A 25,749-nucleotide genomic window follows, 5' to 3' on the forward strand; every position below is an offset into this window, starting at 1 on the left:
GTCTTGAATTATAGGATGAAAATAGGATAGAAGATGAGAATATGATACTGTCTTTCCTCCTTTTAGTTCACTTCAATTCACATTATTCAATTCAATACCATCTTTTAATTTGTCTACATTAATTTATTAAATGAAAAAAAGACAGTGATTAAAAATTTCATGTTAGTACCGGTAAGAGCAAAATTGGAATGACATACCGGTAGACAGGTGATGATAATGATGATAATGATGATAAAAACATTTAACAGCAACATTATTATTATTGATAATACTCTTCCTGATGACCGCGGGCCCTCAATCATAATTTCTACTTGAGTGGCAGAAGATATTTTCCATTCTTTGATTTATTTTACATTAAAGAAAGAAAGTGCTTTATCAAGACAACTTTCCAAACGATAAAGTGACAGATGGTTGAAAACAAAGATTAAGTATAAAAGCATATTAAAATTTAGGAGTTTCGCCTAGGCTAGTAGTGACTTTACATATCTCTCGCCATTGGCTATTGTTATTCTCAGTGTCTTACAAGTCTTACTGTCTCGAACTATCAATAATCCAGTTAATGATTTCTTGATATCCTTGGCACACAGGACATTCTTGCTGGTGTGTTTTTGTACCTTACTCATCATAGAAATGATGTGTTATGATGGCATGTAGTCATGTACATGTAAATGTACATGTACTGCTGGGGAGTCCTAAAAATAGGCCTTAATTGGGAGACTTACAAGGCTACATTTTACAGTATGTTATTAGTAAAGGACAATATTACTCATAATCCCTGTGTGTTTTCAGTGACTTTGAGTTTTGAGTTTATTGATTTCACATTTCACATGTACAGGGGTTTGTAGATACAATACAGATAAGAAAAATATACATACGGTAAAAGATATTGTTTCATAATACTTTGTACATGTAGTGTGTAACCTTTAAATAGTTGTAGACCTATGTAATGGGAGAGAGCATTGTAGTTCCTGTGCCATATTGTTTTCCTGTTTAAATACAGTCTTTATAATACAATTAATTTCTTCTTTGTCATTGGTCTTTTTCTTTTTAAAGTAAAAAAAAAAAAAAAATCACATTTAAACATTCATGTATTGTACATGTACAACCTGTACATACACATTTGAATGAAATGATCAATATCCTTTTTTTGGCAGTTGAATAAACCAATGATTCGGACACGTCTCCTGTGCCTTCTACCCTACATGTACATGTACCCCTTCCACTCACTTCTCTTTCTGTTTCCTTCTCTTCTTTTTCCCCTTCATCTCTCCCAGGTCAATCTCCTGGCCCGTTTGGAACAAGTTCTGGAGTACTGTTCCCATCGCCTTGGCAACAAGATCATCTCACTAGAAGTTCTACTTCTCCTTTCAGTGGTCCTAGACCCTAACGCAAGGTGAGTTAATGCAAGCTTTCTGCCTCATTTCATGATAATCAACATTTTCTCTGGCAACAATTGCTCTTGGTCTTTAATATTTTGTAGAAGATAGAGATTACATATACTCTTTTCACACTGGTTTTGCTTAACCCCGTACTTAGCTTAGCCCCGTACTATCCTTAACCCTGGACTATTGTTTTTGGCTTTTCACACAAGCTGTTTTTAATCACGTACTAGCGCCTATTCCGGAATAAGAAAATTCACGCCGTTCTCACTGCAATTCGTTAACCCCGGATATCGTGAATGTTATGATTGGACATACTTCGCATCTGGCCAGCTGCGATACGCTCCATTGCGTAGTACTGGACTATTTTTTGTTTCTGTTCTCATTCATTTGCTTGGCACCGCAATTGCGGGGTTAGCAGTAGTTAGCACCACAATTGCGGGGTTAGCCCTGCTATTTTGCAGGGTTAGTTAACTTTAGCCCACTTTGGTAAAAGCCAGTCTGAACAGAAAGTGGAATAGGCTTAAAACCCTATACTATAGGTGGGGCTAAGACCCCCCCCCCCCTTAACCCCACCTATAGTACGGGGTTAAGCAAAATATTGCCAGTGTGAAAACAGTATAATATTTTGTAGAAAAAGAGGTTACTTACTGTAGGGGTTTATAGGGTGCTGCAATTAGGGTTGGTTTAAGGGTTTGAGTTTGGGTTGCAATAGGGTTTAGATTAGGATTATGGTCAAGGCTGGGGTTGCAATTGGGGTTCATTTTACATACTGTATGTAGGTTTAGTGTTAGCCTTTGGGTTGCAATACAGGTAAGGTATTAAGATTACGTTTAGAGTCAGGGTTACGTGGAGTGTTTAATCTAGGGCTGAAAAGAAAGTATAGATTGTTTGTAGTATAGGATATTGAGTTATTGACCTCGGAGCAATGGTAGCCATAAGATACATGTACAGTAGGGCTGCGACGTGTAGTCGAATGCTTGAGTACCCGCACGGTTGACAACTACTCGGGTACGATTTCTCGTACCCGAATATTCGGCCGCAAAAAAAAAAAAAAATCTGTCCAGGCCGACGCTTACCCGTGCCTGGGTGAGCGGCGGCTGCTGGCATGGTGCCGTTGGTAAAAATGTTTCCCAACTCGAGCACTGTCAAACTCACCACTCAGAACCTGGGACACCATGTTTTTTTATAATTTTTTTGAATTTTTTTGAATTTTTTAGATTTGTTTTTTTGTTTTTTTGTTGCCAACACCATACATACTGCCCAGTATAATATGCTAAATTACACTCAGTACATTAAAAATATAATAACATAATGTAATAAGAAAATAAAATAAGAACAGTAAAACATAATACAATATTATAAATATGTTAAATTACACTCAGTACATTAAAAATATAATAACATTAAGAAAATAAAATAAGAAAAAGTAACAACAATGATAAAAGGTATGATAAGATTACTGAATATAGAAGCTTGTGTAGGTGCTATCTTATATACATATTTATGTATGGTGTGTATGTGATATAACAAATAATCTGCACGTACTGTTAAGAAACACTAACAAAGCCCATGAATGTTTTGCTTACGATATTATTTTACGATACTATCTTAAAAGATAGATAAATATAAAACGAAATAAATATATTTTTTTAAAAATCCAAAATTGAGAAATATAACACGTGCCGTAAAGTATTTTGGCGACAATAGTCAAATCACTGACTAATCGCCAATAACTCAAAACACAACAACAACAACAACCAGTGGTATGTATGGTGTTGGCAACAAAAAAACAAAAAAACAAATCTAAAAAATTCAAAAAAATTCAAAAAAATTATAAAAAAACATGGTGTCCGAATATTCGGTATTCGCTTGTAAGCCTGGGAGTGTACTCGGGTACCTCATTACATGAAACCACATATCATCCACATAAACAGGAAAGTGTGGTGCAGGACTCCACGTACTCATACTGAAAGAAAAATTATCATTTGCTAATAGTGATGACAAAATTGAAACGACAGTTCCAATCTCTTAAACACATAACATTTGTATTGATCAGTGTAGATGTACATGTTATTGTATCAGGTGTATTTGCAATGTGTTATCTTTTGGACCCTGTGTGGTTTTCCTGTATTACTTGCTTCCTGAAATATCTGAAAATTTACATTCAAGTCCACCTGTGACTATGAAAGTAGGTCAAATTTACCACTAGATATTATCAAGATTCAACATGCTGCACAGTCATTATGTTGGTATTGTGGGCCCTGAGGCAGCCATACTGTGCATGACGTAATTGGGTTGATTACTAGTCTAAATACCAGTCTTGTTTGTTTCATTTATCCAAGACAACAATGTACATGTAGGTGGTGTGTTGTGATTTGGAAAGGTTGTGTTGTGAGTACATTAGTTCTGTAGTAGTATGAGTAGTAATGTGGGTGTATGGATGTGGGTGGGGAGGAATGTGGGATGACAAGGGGGGTCGAGAGAATCTAATAATACATGTATGATGTACCCAGAGAATGTTTTTTAGCTCCCACTGGGCTCGTGACAGATATTAACTCTTTACAATGTATCTGCTTTAATAGTCGACTGATCGGACAGAGAGTGGACTGCCACATCACAGTCGACTTTTGCCGCAATGTACAATTTACAATGGACATACAGTATGCTTCAGATGAAGCAGTCTAACTTTCAATCCATAGTACATAAAAAGTTGGTAAAGTGAAAATAAACGGGGGCTCCGGGCAAATTAGCCCCCAAAATGCCCAAAAGAGCCCCCGAAAGTCATAAAAGAGCCCCCAAAATTTGCATAGAGTTCAATGCAAAACAGATTAAAGAGTGTTGTTTTCAAGCAAGTAAGCTTGAAAAGTAGCCCCCCCAAATTTTTGAAGTATTTTTTTCCCTGAGTTGGTGGAAAAACTTAGGGTCTGGAGAAGAAAAAAAAAGGCATAGAAATCCCTGCAAGCATCTTAGTAAATCAATCCTAAAGAGCTCTATGAATTTTTTTTCTTTTTTTTTCAAAATATATTTTACCTAGTCTTTTACATGTGCCATAGTTAATTTGTAGACATGGGATAAATAGTGATATTAGATTAATTCCAATATGTAATTATGCTGAATTTTATTGAATTTAAATAGAGGAATCTGTGCAAAGTTATTATAATTGTACTAGATTGCATACAGTATATGTGCATACATCTGTAAGTATTCTGTTGATGAAAGAAGTTAACCTCTCTTTGTGTCGCTCTTGATTGGATTTCTAATGAGCCTCAATCGTAAGATAGATTGAATAGTTCATCTCAAGGGGGTTAATGATAATTAATCAATCTAAACTGTGAGATGACTCCAGCTAGTGAGATAGTGGATGGGGAAAACATCAAGGAATGTGTACGCAATCAATACAATCTTACTCATTTTAGGGAAGGAGAGGACGGTAAGGGGGGGGGGGGGGTGAGTGAGATGTCTCGAAGGAGAGTACAAATTTCTTAACCCCCTCCTCAAACAGCAACAAAGTTTTTTTCTAAACAAAACTGTTTACTTTTTTTTCAGGGGAGGGGATGTTGTTGACCCCTAGATCATTCACAAAATTTCTGTTTTGTCCCTATTTTCACGAACTGACGGTAGTGAGGAAAATCGCATACAATTTGTGTGACAATTTTCCTCACTACTGTCACTTCGTGAAAATAGGGAAAAATTATTTCAAGAAACAGTACATTTATTTTAGCAGATTTCGCGCTTAAGTCGGTGTCTGCGAATTTTAGAACCCGCAAAAATATAAACATGACTTCTTATGCGTGTTCTGAATGGGCTGAATTTGGTGCAACGCGAATTTAAGAACCAGTGAATATGTTTTTGGGTTGCTCGGCGCGAAAATACAGCGTTTACACTTTACAGTATGTCTTTTTTTTTGGGGGGGGGGGGGTTGAGATATTGGGATGGAGAGAGTGCTCATTTAACATTTTTGACTCCCTGTATATTTCAAAGAACGTTATAATGACTCTATGAGCTCTATCTTTCTCCTCATTCTCTTGTCCCTCTTCTCCATTTTCCTCCCAATTCCCCCTCTCTCTCTCTCTCTCTCTCTCTCTTTCTCTCCCTCCCTTCTTACTTTCTACATGTACAGTAAATCTCTATTCACCTTCCTCCATTCTCTCTCCTCCTCTAAACCTACTAAGGCTCTTTCCTCTCTCAAAATTACAAGTAATCATGTACATTGTATGTACAATATAGGTATATCATCATACCATAACCTCTGTACAACTTATAATATTTACTAACAAAGCTCTAAAGACTTGTCCTGTTGTAGGTCTTACACTTTAATACCGTACCCTTATCTTGTGCATGAAGATCAATTTTGCTGTAGGTTGCATGATTTATTTTACTTAAAAACAGCACTTTGTATTTTCAGACCGAAATAGACTACTCCCCTTTTCTGGGTAGAGAGGTAATTTTGAGGCAATTGGGTCAAATTAGCGAAATGAATTTGGTAGACAGGCTGAGTCATAATGGAGGAGAGTGGAGAAAGGGGTCGAGCAACCTCTCTCCCCGGTCATTTGCCTTCATCTGAGCGGATGGATATGAGTTTGAAAAACCTGTCAGAGATGATTTTTTTTTTTGCAGGATTGGTGGATGATTTGAAAAGATGAGAACTTGGGCAGACTTGCTGTACATATATGTACATTTACATGTACACTTCATAAGAAGAAAGTATGATTCTGGGCACTGGGCAATGTTAAAGGGTATTTATTTATTATATTCTGGCAGAAAGGGAATATCATTGTCAAATGTTTTTCAAACCGAAATGAGACATGATTTCATGCGTACATGTATGAGGTACCAGGGATGAAAACTACATGTATACAATTTTAATTAACACGCTTAGAAACAAATGAAGCTTAGTTTAAAAAGTGCTTCTTCGTATTATGGTGAAAATTGATGATGATTCTGATCCCCAAATACCTCTACCACAGGGAAAAAATCAATTACAACAAGCTTGCTTGCATGAAAATGACATTCTTTAAATTGTTTTGCATTGAACTCTGTGCAAATTTTGGGGGCTCTTTTTTACTTTCGGGGGCTCTTATAGGCATTTCGGGGGCTAATTTGCCCCGAGCCCCCGTGTATTTTTTTCCTGCTCTACAACACTACTAAACCCCTTCCAAACTGACCAATCAAGAGATCAAGAGATCATTTAGGGTAGTGTGTTGTTAAGTACTAGTCTGCAGTTGGTCTGGCGTCATTGTCTTTGAGGCTGTTCACACCAGCAGAGATAGCGCGCGCTATACCGTGCTGTCTGTGCGGTATGGATGGTACAACGTCATTTCGGTCCGCCCAACAGCGAGCCATGGCAAGCCAAAACGGCGTGCCACTGGAGCACCTCTTGGGGGTGGTCCACGAGAGATAGCGCGGTCTAGCGCGCGCTAGAAAAAAGGGGGTGCTACGATAGACCACGCTATCTCATTGCCGTGTGAACAGCCTCTTTGATGTGAATATGGTACATACATGTACAAGTACATGCATGTTGTTCAGGTTTAATACCCCAGGGACACTGATGAGAGCGACATTGGTCCAACAAAACAAAAATCAAAAATCAAAACGCCGTTACTGCAGGAGATCCTTCAAGCGATTTTCCTTCAATGCAGATTCTTGCTCATTTCAAGCCATATCACACTGCACAGTTTGACCCAGAAAGTATAGGTCAACTATGGCGCAAGCTCTCTAAATTTGTTTATGGTCGACTATCTGCCACAATAATAACGTCATAGAATCATGATTGAGATCTCTGTTGCATTCAAGCGATTTTTAGAATCATGTTACAAAACGCATCTTTTTTCAGCGTTTTCTGTTTACGTTTTGAAACAAGTTTATTTTTACGACCGCAAAAAATTGCTTGAATGCAACAATGTTTTAAACTAAACGCCTTTGAAAACCGTGTTTGTAGAGTTAAAAAAAGTGTCGCTTGAACGGACCCTTGGTCGTTTGCAATCGGCTTTGAGTCGGTTTGGTTGGTGACTAAGATATAAATTTATTTGCTTTAGGGCCAGGCTACGTGAACAACTTTTGACAAAAATTCAGAAATTCATTTTGTGTGAACAAGATTATCATACTTGACCCTGTTCTTAGCTGAACCTAAATTCATGTTGTCATGTCATTTTTTTTCTAACAAAATGATGTTGGTTAATCCTAATTTAACCATGTTGTTATCAAGTTGTAATAGCTGAACCTAAAATCATGTTGTTGTCATGTGGTATGATCAGGAATTGAACAAAAAAGGGAATTTCCCTTACATGTTTGGAGACTGAATCACTCTCCATGCATGCCAAGGTCAAATCTTTTTTAGGTCACATATCATGTAGTTGTCAAGGGAGCAACAGATTAAATCATTGGCTGCCTGCAAGAGGGTCATGGCAGCTACAGCTATATATTGTTAATGGCAGTTACTGCCTTTTTGTGAGAAGTGGACAAAGTGCTCTGGGGGGTGTTTCACAAAGATCCTAAGTTGAACTTATCTCTAAGTTGGACTTAAAAATTATGGAAAGCCATTAGCATCTTTGAAAATATTTTGTAAAAGTTATTTTGAAAGGCATTAATTGTTTATTCAAATCTATTCATATTTTCTATCATCAAGGAGATTTCATGTTCTGGATGTGGAATTTATAAAAAGTCTAAAATACTTGAATTTCTGCTTTTGAATATATTTCATTTTAAGACTCCAATGGCTATCCATTATTTTTAAGTCCAACTTAGAGTTGAGTTCTACTTAGGATCTTTGTGAAACACCCCCCTGTTGTGTATCAGGCAGAAGAGCATTTTCATTGAAATCCAGAAAATTTGTTATGGTCACAATTTGCCTATGAATGCACTTTTCTTTGGTCTCACAACCATGCCAGTATATAATGTATGCTGGAATTGACCAGTATATATGTCAGTACACCTAAGTTTCAGCCTTGACACCAATAATATACACTAGAAATGTTTGGTGTTTAGTTTCTTTACACCTGTTACTGATATTATGGAGTCTGCTCATGTCCAGTGGTTGACATACAAGATGTGATTTACCAATGTAAACATTGAAACTCAAGTACCATGCAGGAGTGGCACTTTGTTACCACTACAATGACATTGTGTCATCATGGTCTCACAGGTGCAGAAAACACCATATTTTAAATCTTTGCGTACTGGTGTATGTTCTGAATAAAGAGTAATACAGATTTCTGTAGGAAATACTTTGTATTTTTCCACTTTTCCTAAGCTCTGTTCAAGCTTCCCACAGGTACATGTGGTTACTTAGTTGGCAAAGAACAAATGTTTGTTACCGTTTTAATGGTATATAAACCGCCCTCGTTTATTAACCGCACCCCTCTTTTTCACCCTAAAAAAAAAAAATTGCTGACTCTTTCGGCAGCAAGCCAGGTCCGTGTTAAAAAACCCACACGGGAAGGCCTTTCATTTAACTGCGAGGTGCAGCTGAATGTGTAAGATCATTAATGTAAATTAAAAAACAGTAGAGGACCTAGATAGGAACCTTGTGGTACGCCATGTACTGGAAGAAAAATTGGAGGAATTATTATTATAAACTACATATTGAGATCTATCAGAAAGATTACTTTCAAACCAAGATGACCGACAAATTTGAGTGTTGTTCTAGTTTCCGAGTTGTGAGTCAACACACCGATTACTGAGCTGGGAGACATTGCCAGGCATAGCGCCAGGTGGAGGGGCATAAATCGAAACTTTAAAAAAAAAGTGTGGTTAATACACTGTTAAGTACAGTAGTATTTTTGCAACCAGAGGACCAACGGCTTTAGGTCCTTTCCGAGGGACCTGGTGATGAGGATTAATGCCTTTAATACCAAAGGGCACTAGTGCAACGACTTGGTTTCAGTCGCTGGATTAAGAGACCACTGCTCTACCAACTGAGCTATCACGCCTCCTCTACATGTCATCTGTTCTGGAGCCAGAACATATAGTACTCACATGTACATGTACTTTATTGAAGAGTTAACACCCTTCTGGCTTAGAAAAATACCAGGCCTGGAACATATGGCATTCATACAGTGTACATGTGCATGCAATTCACTCCCCACTCCTCTTTATTTTCCCCTGAAATGTTGTACTATCATTATTCATTAACATCCAAGTTCAAAATCTTGCCCTGATAGAAAAGAGAACATTAAAGGTATGGTATGGGGTCATGAATTTGGTTCAAATGAACATATTGGAAGCATATGCGATCCTAAAATATTCAGTGATCGTTGTCGCGGTTGAAATCAAGTCTAAAGTTATGAAATTGTAAATAATAAACTCTTTATGTTGTATAGCTCCCTCTCAAGGTCGAGATATTAATTAAGCTATAAAACAACGTTTCTTGACAATAATCGACCGATTAGCTATTTCTGTTTGGAAATTATACATTATATCACAACTACATGTTTTTCATGGTCGCAGCTACCATTGTAGGCCGTATATAGGTGCTATTTGAAATTTATCAAAATTTACCAGGAGCAATTTTTCTCGAAAGCAGAAGTGTTTTAGGGGCTAAATTTTCTAGTGCTTATGATACATCCACAGGGGCATCCAAATATATCAAAATTGCAAAGAATCACTATCCACCCAATTTTCAAAATATCCCGAAACTGTTTATTACCTTTAATAATGGATATTTCTTACATGCACATACAACTGTACATGTAGAGCAACACAAAACAAGCTTTTTTATTCCTTGATCAAACACACCCACACCTGCACTTGGCACACTACAAGGTTAGGAAGACACACCCATCTTATATGGGCAATGCCAAGTTTAACCACCCAGTATTAATCTTTGCATAAATGCAATTGAATAAATCTGTTTATCATAACTGTTATGCTAGATGTTGTTTGTTTGGAATCAGAAGGGTATTAAATCAGTGTTAAAGTATATATCGGTTAATGCCTTTTTGCCTCCACAAGCAGATGATATGGAGCTATTAGGCCAAATAAAATTTAAAAAAACATGTTTTTAATAGCGTCCTGCCTTTATGAAAAATAGGAAGGAGGAGGCCCTTTTTTTCTTCTTTTTTTCCCAAAATGGCTGCTCGGTACATTTTCCCTGACAGCCTGGCTATTTTTTAAGATGGCCACTGCCATTTTTTTTTTTTAATCAGAAATAGATCCATTTTACCAGTGTTTTTTTTTTTTGTCTGAATTAAAAAAAATAAAAAAATAAAAAAAATTAATTGACTTGCTATCAGATGGCAGCTAGTAGCCTGGATTGTAGGATTATACCAGCCCCTGCTCCCCCTTCTTACATGTATGTGTGTGTATATATATACCCCTCTCTCTCTCTCTCTCCCCCCCTCTCTCTCTCTCTCTCTCTCTCTCTCTCTCTCTCTCTCTCTCTCTCTCTCTCTCTCTCTCTCTACTTACTCCTCTCACTCTCTCTCAATTTGTGTTGAATTAGCCAACATACAACTATCAAATATAGTGCTCTGCCAAACTATAATTTATCCGCAGTGAGAGTGGATCTTAATCCATTGACATTTGATCTAGAGGTGATAATATATTCATAATAATTATGTAGCTTGAGACAGACTACACATGTACATTGTAGGCCTACGGTATGTTTATTTTCTTACAAAGTGCTAGACTTGATAGTGCTAGAATTCAGACTCAGTTCAACACATGTTTATGCTTCGAAGGAAAGCCTAGGGCGTCATACACATATATCTGAAAATATAGCTTCTGTGCAGTTTTCTCATTTGTATTTCTAAACCACAACTTGATTTGCATCCAAAACATAAAAATAACAAAAACTCAAACAGTAATACCAACATGAAAAGACAATGCATACATGTACATGTACAGTGTATACTGTATGTTGACAGCCCAGAGGTTATACAAAGGACAAGGTAAAAAGAAAAAATGTTGTCTGAAAACACGGAACCCAATGCCAAATGAACCCAAATGAACAATTTTTCTTTTAATAAAAGGGCATTTGTAGTCTTCTATTACCATTTCTTGTCGTTGAAACTTGATTTTGATTGTTGTTGCCTGCCTGTATAGTTGAAGGAGACTGGTTGGTGCCTGCCCATTGTGAAAATTGCCACAATTATTTCTACAAATTTCATTTTTCAAAGAAACATCGTTTTCCTAAGAAAACCTTCCCTTCATAATGGAATGAAAAGATGATATACATGTTGATATTAAAGATAAGATGCACACACACAGTATGCACTTATTATGTACTTCCAGTGAATTGTTTGGTTGCCATGATGATTTCCTATCAAGCTACAGTATGATGTTTTTGTCGGGGGGGGGGGGGGGGGGGAATTAGTATCATTTTTTCTTCTTATTAACTTTTATGTTTGTGTGTATTATGCATTTATTATGAATGGATGTATAATTAATGTATACCCACTTTAATATCTATTAATAGGGGAAAACATGCATTTTCAAATTGTCTAATATGGAATATTTGTTTTATTTTTTTATTTATTTGTGCAGCTTCAACAAGGCAGATACATGGTCATCTCGCTCCTCTTTCTCAAAGGTAAGGAAATAATGATCATTTGCAGACTATAGCAAACAATTTCATACTACCGGTAACAATTAAATATATTTTTTAGAGTAAATATTTAATTTATGCAGTTTATCAACTCTCTACAGCTTTCTTGCTAATTTTTTTCTTCTACATGTAGTAATTGGTGTCCTTGTCAATTGAAAAAGGTATTCAAGATATTAAGGCTATACAAACAAATGTATTTGAAAATGAGTAATAAGCATACATGTGCTGATGTGCATGTAGAAAGGTGACCATTAGCATAATTAGAACATTTAATGATAAATTATTGGTGACATATAAACAAAATGTAATACTCCTAAATAAATTAGAACATTTAATGATAAAGTAATGGGGACATACATGTACATTAACAAAAAATGTAACACTCCTAGATAAATTATAACATGAACAAAAATGTAATACTCCTAAATAAATTAGAACATTTAATGATAAATTAATGGTGACATACTGATACATGAACAAAAATGTAATACTCCTAAATCAATTAGAACATTTAATGATAAATTTATGGTGACATACATGTACATTTTTGTTCTTGTATGAACAAAAATGTAATACTCCTCCTAATAGTGTTTACTTTTATACATGTAAGTGCATCAATCATTCAATACTCTTGCATTGTACTGTTGTGTTGCTGGTTTCAGCACTTTTGAAATACCTGTAGTGTTCATTTACTCTGTAACTCTTCCTGACGTTGTGGTTGTTTATGCTGTCTAAGAATTTGTGTCAAAATGACATGTACATGTAGCTTTAATTGAAGCATAATGCACATTATACTCTGAAACCATATGGAGGTGAGGTGAAAATAATTTCCATTTTTTTTGTCTATCACACCTTTGACAGCTAGAATACAGCAGATGTTGTCTAATTTGATACCAAGACTTGTGAACTTGTTGTCTGTACTATCAAATCTGTTAATTAAAGTGTTAATAATGTGGTATGATATTCTATTGTACTTCCACTCCATATAACAGTCTGTAGTAATCTGAAGCAGACAAACACCATACATAGTTACATACATACATAAAGATCACTTGCTGCATGTAGCTTGTACATGTATGAGCCCTGTGATGTACACTGTGTATTATACACCGTATGTTGCAATACTGACTGGGAGACTGGTAAATGATCATATCTTGTACCTACAGAGTTCGGTGCTAGCACAGCTGATCAACCACTTTGGTGCATGTAGAGGGTTCGAGCAGGTGAGGCAGAGACTGCGTCAGGCCAGGGATCTCAGTATTGCTCATCTAGCAGCTCTCTTGAGGTGAGGATGAATCAATGAATGATTTTTTTTTTTTTTGGGGGGGGGGGGTAAAATAACCATTTCTGTTCTTCTTTATTTACTCATAATAATATAAACATCTTCACATTTTTAGCATTTGCCTCCATTTTTGGAAGGATATACACTATGAACATGACGGACAAAGAAAGAGGACAAAATGTGTAGAACAGGTGAATATGCATGTGACACCTGTTCTACACATTTTTATATAATAGCAGTGAAGGGATGTTCCTTTGTCTACCACAGCAATTGTTGAGGGTAGAATGAGGAACTGTATATTTTGTCCACTTTCTTTGTCCGTCATGTTCATAGTGATACATGGTTTTCTAATATTTTCTTCTATCTGTAAATGATTATTCAAAAGGTAAAACAAAATATGAAGAAGAAGACTCTGTTTTGTTATATTCTTTTTAAATTCTTTTCCAACACAGCTTTTGTAAATTGTGAAAAATGCAGAATTCAAAATAATATCAACTTGAATAAATGATAGGAGAAGATGAAGGAAGGGGGGGGGGGGTGGATGAGGGATGGATGAAGGGAGGATGGAATGAGGGATAGATGATATTAGGAGAGCATTGGGATAAGGGATGGAAAGATTGGAAGAATGAATAGAGAACATGCAAGGAAGCAGGATGAGAAAGATTATGGAATAATAGAAGGAGAAGCAAATGGAGGAGGGATATGTAAGAACAGAAGGGGCAAGTAGAAGGGAAAGTATGTCTGAAGATTAGGAAAGCAAAGGAGAGGGATGGAAAAAATAGGGGTAAAACAAGTTTGAAAGGACAAGGGAATATATAAGAGGAGATTAATGAAGGGAGGAGTGATGAAAAGGATGAAGGAAGCAAAGGAAGTGAGATATAGAAAAATGAAAGAGAAGAGTAAGGACTCCAAGGAGGGAGGAAATGAAAGCAGGAAAGAAATAATATGGAGGATAAGGAAACATACAAGGGGGGGGGGGTGATAAAACAGGAAAAGGGTATGGAAAATAAAAGGGGAGCGATTAGGGGCAGGGGAAGAAAAGGGAGGGGATGGAAAAAGACAGGCGATAAAGGAGAAAGGGATGGTTAAAACATGGAAATAAAGGACAATGTTATATGAAATTGCACCATAAGTAATTTTAATTTTCTCTTTGTCTTGCAGGCCTTTTGGACAGTGTTACCAGCAGCTTACAGCCGATACAATCAAAAGCTACTTCCTTCCCACTGTGGTAAGTCTTCTTTTTATTTATTTGTTTTTTAATTATTAGTTCTTTTACTTTAATAGCTCTTAATAATGATAAGAATGACCACTACAGTGAAGCATTCTCTCAGGAGGAGACAAGAAACTGTCTGACAGAGGTTGTTTTTTTTACATGTTTTACAAAGTGGTTTTGACCGGCTACAATAAATGAAGAAAGGCCTTGTGATTTATAAACCTTTCAAATGTTCATAATTTCCTTTCCAATTTCATTGGTTGTTTCTGCTTCTCTTCATCTTTTGGCACCAAATTCGTAAAATTCATAAAATTCAGACAATGGGTTTCTGCACAGCATCCAAAAAGTTTGCGCTATGAGCCTCAAAATTGCAATCTCCCTATACTAATACACACAAAGCCTGGGGGGTGTTTCATAAAGCTGTTCGTAAAAAGTTTGTCAAGTTACCCATGACTTTACGAACAACTTTTATATGAAGTGCCAGAAAGGATGCCCAAAGTTTTTCCTGATGTTTCCAATAACCTCAATTAAATTATGGCAAAAAATATACTTTGCATTAAAAATGTTTGTTACAATAAGAATTTTAATCTACATCTGCACAGTTCAACTTTATTTGATGCAGTGAATAATGATTGAGCATCCAATTTGATTTTTTATATACCGTACAAGTGATTCATAAAGTCATGCGTAACTTTACGTACAGCTTTATGAAACACCCCCCTGATCACATATATTTATAATTAATTAGGAGATTATTGAAACATACTTCTGAGTTATGCAAACACATTTTCATCTTTATATTTGTATTGTTGTAACTCTATTTTCATTGCCAAATTTCAAGATATTTGTTGATCCTCAGCCACAGATGAGACGTTCAGCTTTCCATGTACATGTAATTCATCTCCTATGTCTTTTCTTTTCTTTTTGTTTGGATAGGATGCAGTATGTTCTCATCTATTGTCATGTTCAGACCGACAGTTATTTCAACAAGACATTCAGATTGGAGAGTTACCAGCAACCTATCTTGTAGGGCCTCGGGCAGCATACGTCATAGTGGAGGTAACGTCTTTCAAGCAGATTTGTCATAATAATAATAACAATAATGATAATGATATTAATAATAATGGAAATAACATTAAAAGTAATAATATTAATAATAATAACAAAAATGATATTAATGATAATGACAATAATAATAATAATGATAATAATAATAATATAAACAATAATAATATAAATAATAGTAATAATAATATAAACAATAGTAATAATAATAACATTAAAATAAATAATATCAATAATAATAATAACAATAATAATATAAATAATAGTAATAATAATATAAACAATAGTAATAATAATAATAACATTAAAATAAATAATATCAATAATAATAATAACAATGATGAATGTTGCTGGTATAGCATACATGTATATATCACTTACATGAAAAAAGTCCCTATGCCCATAAAGAAAGGAGAGATATTTGTAAGTCTTGTCATTTTTTTGTAGCACAGTGTACAAATTCAAAGTTTTGAGTGCTTTCCTCCTCTCTCTCTCTCTCTCTCTCTCTCTCTCTCTCTCTCTCTCTCTCTCTCTCTCCTCTGCTGCTTTACTGTTATTTCAGAAAGTGACAGAGAGAGAGAGAGTTAGATAGACATAGAGAGAGGGAGAGAGAGAGACACACACACACACACACAGAGAGGGAGGGAAGAAAGCAGTAGTACTGTTATTCCAGACAAATCTGCTTCATGGAATCAATCGGCCTATTTTCACTGGCTATCACAAGCTGTGAATTGTGAATGCTCCTGAATAGTAAAAACCTGTAGAAAATCATATTGCATCATCATTTTGTAAATACACACAATACAATGACGCAATAGAGGGAAGTCGTTTGGAATACATCAATTTTCCTTTCATGGCATGTTGTGTGTGAAACGTGACTGGATTATGTACCAGGTACTGTCTGGTATAGTCAGATCTGTATGTTGTGCATTGAAACAACAATAAAGCAACTACATGTGTTATGAGTGCTTTTAAAGGTAAAGACCAGTTTTGGAAACGCCCCCTTTCAAAAAATGAAATGGAAGCTCTTATTACCAATCATGTAGAAGAATATGTTTTGGCTAATACGTGATGATACAAATTTTGCAGAGAAACCGCCTACTAATTGATATATTTAGTAAATTATTATATCTATTTGGACCTGATGGATATGACGCACGTGTCGCATAGTCCCATACACATCTTTCTGTGTACAGGCTTGTAACTTTACCAAGACTGGGCCAAATTTATTATGATTTTGATGACTCCAGAACCTTGCAGTACACACCAATACTTAAATGCTACATGATCAACTTTTTCTGATCCATTCCACATCTTTTCTTTCACAATGCAATCGCATGACCAGAACTGGTCTTTATCTTTAAAGTTCAGTCATGCGATAGCATTGTGAAAGAAAGTATGTGAAAGCAGCAGGAAAAGGTGGATCATGTAGCACACAAGTATTGGTGTATATATATATATATATATATATGGTGAGGTTTTGGAATCATCAAAATGATTAGAAATCAACTCAGTCTTGCTTAAAGTCACACACACTTTACACAGAAATATGTAAATGGGACTATGCTAACATGGCATGACAGTGTAGTCCATAACCTTGTAACTGTTAAGTTTCAAATATGAGAGCAGTTGAAGAACAGTCCTTCTCAACCAACTTTTTTCTATTATACTCTTCCGCACTAACATAAAAGAATGAAAAAGCTCATAGATTATTTTTCACCTTGCCAAGAACTCGAGATCTCTGTAATGTAAGTCATAAGAAATGCCAGACGTTAAAAGTTGAACCGGATTAGTCCACTTCTAATCAGTGGGAAAGCTGTTAATACAGAATGATTGATTTCATGACATAGATTTTTTTTTTTTTTTTTTTTTTCTCTCATTTAAATGATACATTTTATGGCCTTGGATACATATTTGTTAGCTTTCTGTATCAAGGTCTAACAGGAAATGTATCAGCATGATCGCATTCAGAATGCAAGTTATACAAATATGTAAGTTTCAACTGTTAATACATTATTTAATCCTATTTTCCTTTTATGTTCTGTTTCTCTATGTCTATCTCTTTCTTTATCATTATATCTGTTCTCTCATTCTTTACCTCATGTTCCTTTCACCCTTTCTCTCTTGCTCTCTCCATTTCTACTTTTCTTGCCTTTTCTTTCTCTTCTGATCTCTTGTTTTCTTCATTTCTTTCTGTTCCCTTCACTCTTCCTCTATCTTATGCCTCTTTTTTCACTATTTTTCATTTTCTTGCTTTCCCTAGTTATATCTCCTCTTTCTATCTCTGTTTCTTATCCTTTTCTTCCTTCTTTTTATATTTTCTGTCCCAACTTTTATTTGTTTTTTCTCTTCCTCCACTCATCTCTATCACACACTCTCTTTCACTGTCTGTCTGTCTCTCTCTTTCTCTCTCTTTCTCTCTCTCTCTCTCTCTTACTCTATGTCTATCAAATTCATTCCTTGAAATGCTGGAGCGCTGTAATCGCAGCTAGGCTAAAGTCGGGGTAATAATTAATGCGCCTCGGAATAGAATTTCTAGATTGACGGCACTATAGAAATGCCTATAATTATTATTATTATTATCCTTACTACAGGCTGTAATGAATCTACTGTCGGCTGTCAAATCAGAAGAATCAGAAGCAGAGGTCAAAGTTCAGTATTGGCAGGACACCATCCTCACAAGGTACCGTCATATCACCTGTAGAGAGCCAGAAGGGTGTTACTCATACACAGAGCCAGAAGGGTGTTAACTCATACACAGAGCCAGAAGGGTGTTAATTCATACACAGAGTCAGAAGGGTGTTAACTCATACACAGAGTCAGAAGGGTGTTAACTCATACACAGAGTCAGAAGGGTGTTAACTCATACACAGAGTCAGAAGGGTGTTAACTCATACACAGAGGTAGAAGGGTGTAAGCTCATACACAGAGCCAGAAGGGTGTTAACTCATACACAGAGCCAGAAGGGTGTTAATTCATACACAGAGTCAGAAGGGTGTTAACTCATACACAGAGCCAAAAGGGTGTTAACTCATACACAGAGGTAGAAGGGTGTTAGCTCATACACAGAGCCAAAAGGGTGTTAACTCATACACAGAGCCAGAAGGGTGTTAACTCATACACAGAGGTAGAAGGGTGTTAGCTCATACACAGAGCCAGAAGGGTGTTAACTCATACACAGAGGTAGAAGGGTGTTAGCTCATACACAGAGCCAGAAGGGTGTTAACTCATACACAGAGGTAGAAGGGTGTTAGCTCATACACAGAGCCAAAAGGGTGTTAACTCATACACAGAGTCAGAAGGGTGTTAACTCATACACAGAGCCAAAAGGGTGTTAACTCACACACAGAGCCAGAGGGTGTTAACTCATACACAGAGGTAGAAGGGTGTTAGCTCATACACAGAGCCAAAAGGGTGTTAACTCATACACAGAGGTAGAAGGGTGTTAGCTCATACACAGAGCCAAAAGGGTGTTAACTCATACACAGAGCCAGAAGGGTGTTAACTCATACACAGAGGTAGAAGGGTGTTAGCTCATACACAGAGCCAGAAGGGTGTTAACTCATACACAGAGGTAGAAGGGTGTTAGCTCATACACAGAGCCAAAAGGGTGTTAACTCATACACAGAGCCAGAAGGGTGTTAACTCATACACAGAGGTAGAAGGGTGTTAGCTCATACACAGGGCCAAAAGGGTGTTAACTCATACACAGAGCCAAAAGGGTGTTAACTCACACACAAGAGTTAATGCCTTTCTGGCTCTCAACAGACAATTATTCAATAGGTCAAATGTAGCGTTATAACATAGATGCTATGGCAACAATTAGTAAAAGACTTATGACCATGCTATCCAGAGGGGGTGTTTCATAAAGATCCTAAGTTGAACTTATCTCTAAGTTGGACTTAACAATTATGGAAAACCGCATCTATGAAAATATTTTGTAAAAGTTGTTTGAAAAGGCATAAAATGTTGATTCAAATCATTCATATTTTTTATTATCAAGGAGATTTCATGTTCTTGATGCAGAATTTATAAAAAGTCTAAAGTACCTACTTTTGTAATTTTAAGGCTACAAATGGCTCTCCATAATTTTCAAGTCCAACTTAGAGTTAATTTCGACTTAGGAACTTTGTGAAATACCCCCCAGATTCCTACTGTCTCCACTGGGTCAAATACTCTGACAAACCAGTACCCTAAACCTAACCTAAACCAAAATGCAACCCTTAACACAACCCTATGTCATTGACGAGAGAAAGCCTCGGCAAATAATCCTACCATTGGCATCATTGGATTAATTTTGTTCATGAAAATATGAGAGAAGCTATGGCTGTATGATGTCATATGCATTGTTGGTATTATGCTGAGCTATGACAAATTTCATGATGTCAAATACCTTTTCAAAATGAATACATTCCTTTCAAGGAGATTTTTTTTTTGTCAGATACAACACAGCAAATCATGTCACTTTGAATAAGCATCATTTGCTTCGGATAGCATGAAGTGAAAATATGAATCATACCATACCATTATGTCAGGGAAATTTTGGACCATAAATCTCTGGAGAGTTTCCTGTTGTTTGTATTTAGAAGAAATCCCCTGTACTTGGAAGAAAATCTCCACCATCCTGTTTTCCTCGTTCATGTTTATATTGAAGGAAGTCATGCCATAACTCTCAGGCCATTATGCTTTCCGCTGTCCGCACATGCACGCACGCACGTAGGACTTTCTATTCTTTTAGGTGCCTTTCGTTGATTCTTTCATGATATTTGATGATATGGTTTGAAAAACCTGTAGACAGTATCATATGACAAACAAATTTAAAACAAACATATTTTTAAACAGTTTACATATAGGTTCCATAATTGGCAAAATTGCTGCACATGGAAAGCTGATATTTTCCAGATGATATTAATTACTGCTATGGAGACTGTCAGAGGGCAAAGTGAATTAGAAATTCAAACCAATTTTATTAACAAAATTATCTGGTGTTAAAGTAGTCACCCAAAGAATCAAAAGTGTTTTGAATTGATGCAAAATTCATATCATTGCGAAGGGGGAGCCTTAATGATCAAATGTAACAAATTCCCTCTTCAAAATATGTTTGGGGCCCGCATTAATCATCTTTAAAAAATGTTAATCTTGAGATCCAGATTTTCTGCCTTCAGCGGTCCTCCATAGAGCGTCAATATTTGTGACGTCACAAGCGAGACACAGCTATCCACGAAGCATTTTACGCCTTTCCATGATATCTTTATGATTTTTTTTCAGCAAATTATTTGTGTTTTTCAAGAAAAAATCTTTCCATCCATATATAATTTGTCCATGATTATCAGTTGTCATGAATTTTCTTTGGGTGACTACTTTAATGAACTGTTGTAATCATGGTCCAGCTAGTTCATTAAAGCAAATTCTTAAATTCCAAAGAAGATATCTGTATTTTTCTAATTTTGTAAAACGTTTTCGTGAATGAGGGTAGACTACAATCATTCAGCTTTCTATAGAATATGTGCTTTTGAGTAATCACACGTGGGTAAAGTCAAACTATGATCATTGCTATTTCCTTTTTGTTTTAAACTAAACGTCTTCTAAAAGTTGGTGAAATCCAACTATAATCATTGTTATTTCCTTGTTGTCCCCTCCCTCTGGCAGGTTAAAGCATGCTTTAGAGGATGAGGTTAGCTCTGGTGAATGTTCACCCTCAGGAGGTACCGGGCATGGCCAGAGTGGTACCTCTAGCCCCCAGGGACAGGTGGCATCAAGACGAACCTCCAGGGAAAGCCAGAAAGATGTTTCTACACCAGGCTCTATCAGTAAGTCCTCACTTCAAGTAGTAATAAGAAAAAGGCCTGGGAAACTAGGGCTGAGTTTGATGTGTTTTGTCAGGAGCCCACTATTGTATAAGCTGTTATTTTCGCGAGGGTTTAATTTTAGCGAATTTCAGGAATTCTCCTGCCAGTGTCACGCCGGTTATAGACTGGCCGGAGACGTATTATTGTGAAAAAAATGGCACCTCATCATTCAGAGCACGAAAATATCAGCATAAAATGATGTGCTTGCATACCTTACTATAGTAACTGCCTTGGCGATGTTCGTAATGCTATGCCGTTGCCTCGCGCGTAATTTGCACAGATTGCACAACGCACGCACGTAATCCTCGTACCTACCAATACGGTACTTGGCTAGACTAGCTGTACATGTATGTGGTGGTACGATGGGCTAGGCTGCCGAAACACGTGTTTTTGTTGGTGTGAGAGTATTCAAATGAAATTGGAAAATTACAAGCAACATCATGATTTACGTGAGAGCGGAAAGAGATTGCATGCATGTCTTCTTTTATTCAATTCATTTGCGAAAATTACAAAGGCAAAGAGATTTCTGAACTTGATATTTGAAGAGATAATTTGTCTCACTCTTATTTTTGTTGTAGCCTGAAATATATTTAAAAGCTTTAAGATAGTCTAGGACAATAGGGCTATAAAATGGTTAGGATGCTATACTGAGAAAAATGAGGAACACCGACTGGTATCCATGGTTACCGGTAAACAATTCCTCTAAAATTGACTGATTACATGTTGATTTGCAGATGAGGGTGAATACGACATCAAGTCACCTACCAGCCTAAGCAGTAGATCCTGTCAGACCCTGCCTTACGTGGTAGACTCAGTCCAGCAGGACACCTTAGATCTGATTGAACGTCTAGCCAAGGAGAACGGCACTGCTCCATTCAAAGACCCTCTAACAACACCACAAAGCCCTACGGAATCATGCTCCGACTCCGGCACGATACCCGACCCCACAGACTTCCCTCCTGCCTCTCAGCAGATGATCACCATCGACATCGAACCGCCGTCTCCCCGACCTCCGCACGCATCAACACTAACCATGGACGCCACCTTCGATCTTGATGCGCCCTCGACGTCGTACGGGATCGTTGATCGCCCTAGTCAGTTCCCGTTTGACCGCATGCAGCCGGAGTTGGTTTCTAACGATGTGATTGTTTGGAACCAGGGGCGTCCGTGCCCCTCCTTGGCCTGTGGGTCCGGTAACCCGATGGAGGGTAAACACATTCCGTTAGGGTTTGGGCTGGATTCCAGCGACACATCATCCATGGTGTCGATGACGTCGGTAGCGAGGTCGGCCAGTGAGCTGGGCACAACGTGTAGGGTTTGCTTTGAAGGAGAGACGTCATCAAAGAACAGGCTCATCAGACCATGCAGGTTAGTCAAGATCAAACATTTATTTGGGTTCATTTGGGCTCATATGTTCCATACTCGTTTGTACAACCAAATGGAGTGAGGAGCATGTGGGCCCAAGTATCGGTTTGGCATTTTTTTCCTTCCTTCCTTCCTTCACACTGATGTCCTATCCTTTTCATTATTTTCAATGATTAATACTAGAATATAAGAATGTTTCTATTTTGTCTACCTTTTATTTTGATGGTTCTTTTATGATTATTAGCACAACGATATAGTTTCTCATTATATATATTACGTATTACTACAATGGGTGACCAAAACAAACTTTCATGTATTCTTGTGAATGTGGATGTATAAAAGAAATGAATTCAATTGAATTGAATTCCTGCAACCTTTACTTTTACCTTATGATAAAGAAATACAGGATTTGGATTTCATTGGGGTTGTAGGTTAAGTTTACATTGAGATTTAGGGTTAGGTATAAGGATCGATTTAGATTTCAAGTTTGAAAAAGGACTAGTGTGAATAGAACCCAGTGTAACTTTGTTGCTAGAGTATGACTTATTGTTTCACTAGTTCAATTTAACACAATCCTTGCTTACAGGTACATACATTAGCTCCATTCACATTTTCATCTGTTAAGTAAGCTTTCCCATCTGTACATATTAATCGTGGCTACTATTGCTCTGGAAATAGATAGGATTCTGTGAAGTATCTGAAAATAATAATCCTGAAATAATTAGGGTCATTCTGAATGTTAGAGGGTCTTTTGATGTTGATCTGTTAGGGCTGAGACCTTGTTGAATGTTGTTACGTTTGGTGTCCATAGCCTAATGCTAATTGATAGACATGTGCAACCATAGACATGTAACCTCTTCTTTATCTGAGCATAACTTCTGTAAGCAATACTTTAAAAGGATTGAGTAACTGTGTCTCAGATTCAGAAACAAAATCCTGGATTTAGCTCATGCTGCAATGATTTTTATAAACCTTTAAGATATTCATGATTGGAAATCGAAATCAAATTTTGCGTTTTACTAACGGTTTTCATAACACTACAGTCTTCTGGGGAAAATGTGTATGGTAAAACTGGTTATTCAAAGATTTTTACTTTTTTGAGGCACTTCATGATCATTTTGAAGCACAATTTTCTCAGTGCTTCATTATTACACCATATCACAGGCACTGATAACATGTAAGGCCATGCATCTCAGATTTAACATTGTTCAACGATGCCTTTAAAATCATGTACAGCCTTAGATTTGTTTTCTTGAAAGTCTTTGCGATCATGTTTTTGATGTTTCACACATTTTCCCACCCTTTCCTTTCCTTCCTTTAGATGTACCGGGTCAGCAGCTAGTATTCATCGTCAATGCCTGGTCAAATGGATCCAGATATCTGGTAACAGAACGTGTGAGGTATGTGGCGCACGCTTCAGTTATGTGCCTCTCTCAGAACACATGCGAGGGGTCATGGATAAATTCAGGTCAAATCGGGTAAGCCTAACACTTTGAAATACATTTTTCCACTCGTATGTATACTTTGAAAAGCATGCTCATATATATATATATATTGTAGTAATATATGAATAAAGACAAAAAGAATCTTGTAATTGGGTAAGCCTAACACTTTGAAATACATTTTTTCACTTCATGACTTGTATTTGTACTTTGGAAAGCTTGCTCATATATATGTGTAGAAAAATATGAATAAAACAAGAAGAATCTTGTGTTTAGATTTTGTTCTACATACTTGTATGCCATAAGGAATAACTTTTCTTACTCTGCAGTATATTTTAAAAAGCTTGCAAATGTATTTATGTTGAATACAGTAGTCATTATATGAAAAGAAACATTGTTACTCTTCCCTATGATTGCCTTTCTCGTCCCAGACGTTCATTTTAATTTTAATAGAGTTCTTTTGAATTTTGAGAACATTAAAAAAAAATATTTAAAAAAAAATTCATATCTTTTAAAGTTATTGAGCTTGTCCTTGAGTTGCTATGCACGATGTTCATATTATTGTATGTTAGATGAATCCATTATTTATTTTAAATTAATTCAGAATTGTGTGTTATCTTTTCATCTTTTTTGCAGAGATGGAGAAACGTTGCATTTGCTGTCCTGGTGGGACTGGTGGTCATTCTCTATCTCATCATCTTTGCTGTGTTTCCTGGTGGCATAATGAACAATTAACCCCACCCCAATCTCCATCCCAGCAACCCCCTACCCCGCCCTCCCTTTCTTATTTTATTTTAAACTAATGCATATTAAGTGAGGTTATACTAGATATCTATAACCCTATCGTTACTATGGAAGATATGCGATGTATGTAGTCAATGGCGAGTCTGGATTTGTGGTTGCAGGAAAGATGGGATGTATAGAAAAACCTAGGAAGATACATGCGCTGAAGAACCTGTCTATAAAGTCCATATGGGAGGTATTCCAAATGGTCTAGTCCAAATAGACAGGTTTGAGTGTATTGGAGACAGGACTTTATAGAGAAGTGGAAAGTACAGTATAACCTGCATTAGTGGCCACCTGTCGAGAAAGGCCGCATGTCTGTCGCAGGGGAGTTGGGATACCTATCCAAAGTGGCCCAAATTCTGCAATGGCACAGGAGATATCATTCAAAGACATTGGGAATGGATACCCTGCAGGTTAACTACATGTATGTGTGGTCATAAACAGGTATCTTGGACCACATGCAGCATCGCAACTGTGCCGGCTGTTTGCTCCACCTTCATGCATTCAAGGAGAGCATCTACATGCGTCTTGGCTTCCTCGGTTCCCAGAGGATAATGAACGTTTATTGCTGAAGGATGTGACTACTGCAACACAGTGGTTTGTGCCATATGTATGCCTGGGTGAAGAGTATCAAAAGAAAAGAAATGCCTACATAATGTTCAGTATTTTGTGCATTACAGTTTAGATCTCATGCAAGCTATTGTGTAGATAGACTAGTTGCATCTTATTCAATATGATGCTTAAGAAGCAATGTCATCGTAGTAAAGATATGCTACATGTATTTAGTGGCATGTTGGTTGGTCAGTTTGGCGTTTCATTTGG

At 36.8% G+C, this 25,749-nt stretch overlaps 1 protein-coding gene across 1 annotated transcript in view; it reads left to right on the forward strand.

The window, feature by feature from the left end:
* Window positions 1-24,974, forward strand: part of LOC115918719 — a 36,533-nt gene extending 11,559 nt beyond the window's left edge. Inside the window, exons 4-13 of the mRNA XM_030987859.1 lie at window positions 1,275-1,393; window positions 11,865-11,910; window positions 13,092-13,210; window positions 14,369-14,435; window positions 15,357-15,479; window positions 18,080-18,168; window positions 21,135-21,295; window positions 22,069-22,702; window positions 24,021-24,177; window positions 24,778-24,974. Coding sequence (XP_030843719.1) covers window positions 1,275-1,393; window positions 11,865-11,910; window positions 13,092-13,210; window positions 14,369-14,435; window positions 15,357-15,479; window positions 18,080-18,168; window positions 21,135-21,295; window positions 22,069-22,702; window positions 24,021-24,177; window positions 24,778-24,876 — 1,614 coding nt within the window. The 3' untranslated portion in view covers window positions 24,877-24,974. The remainder of the gene's footprint in view (window positions 1-1,274; window positions 1,394-11,864; window positions 11,911-13,091; window positions 13,211-14,368; window positions 14,436-15,356; window positions 15,480-18,079; window positions 18,169-21,134; window positions 21,296-22,068; window positions 22,703-24,020; window positions 24,178-24,777) is intronic.
* The last annotated feature ends 775 nt before the right edge of the window (window positions 24,975-25,749 follow it).

Source organism: Strongylocentrotus purpuratus, unplaced genomic scaffold (assembly GCF_000002235.5).
Source record: "Strongylocentrotus purpuratus isolate Spur 01 unplaced genomic scaffold, Spur_5.0 spur5_scaffold_17, whole genome shotgun sequence".
Classification (NCBI taxonomy): domain Eukaryota; kingdom Metazoa; phylum Echinodermata; class Echinoidea; order Camarodonta; family Strongylocentrotidae; genus Strongylocentrotus; species Strongylocentrotus purpuratus.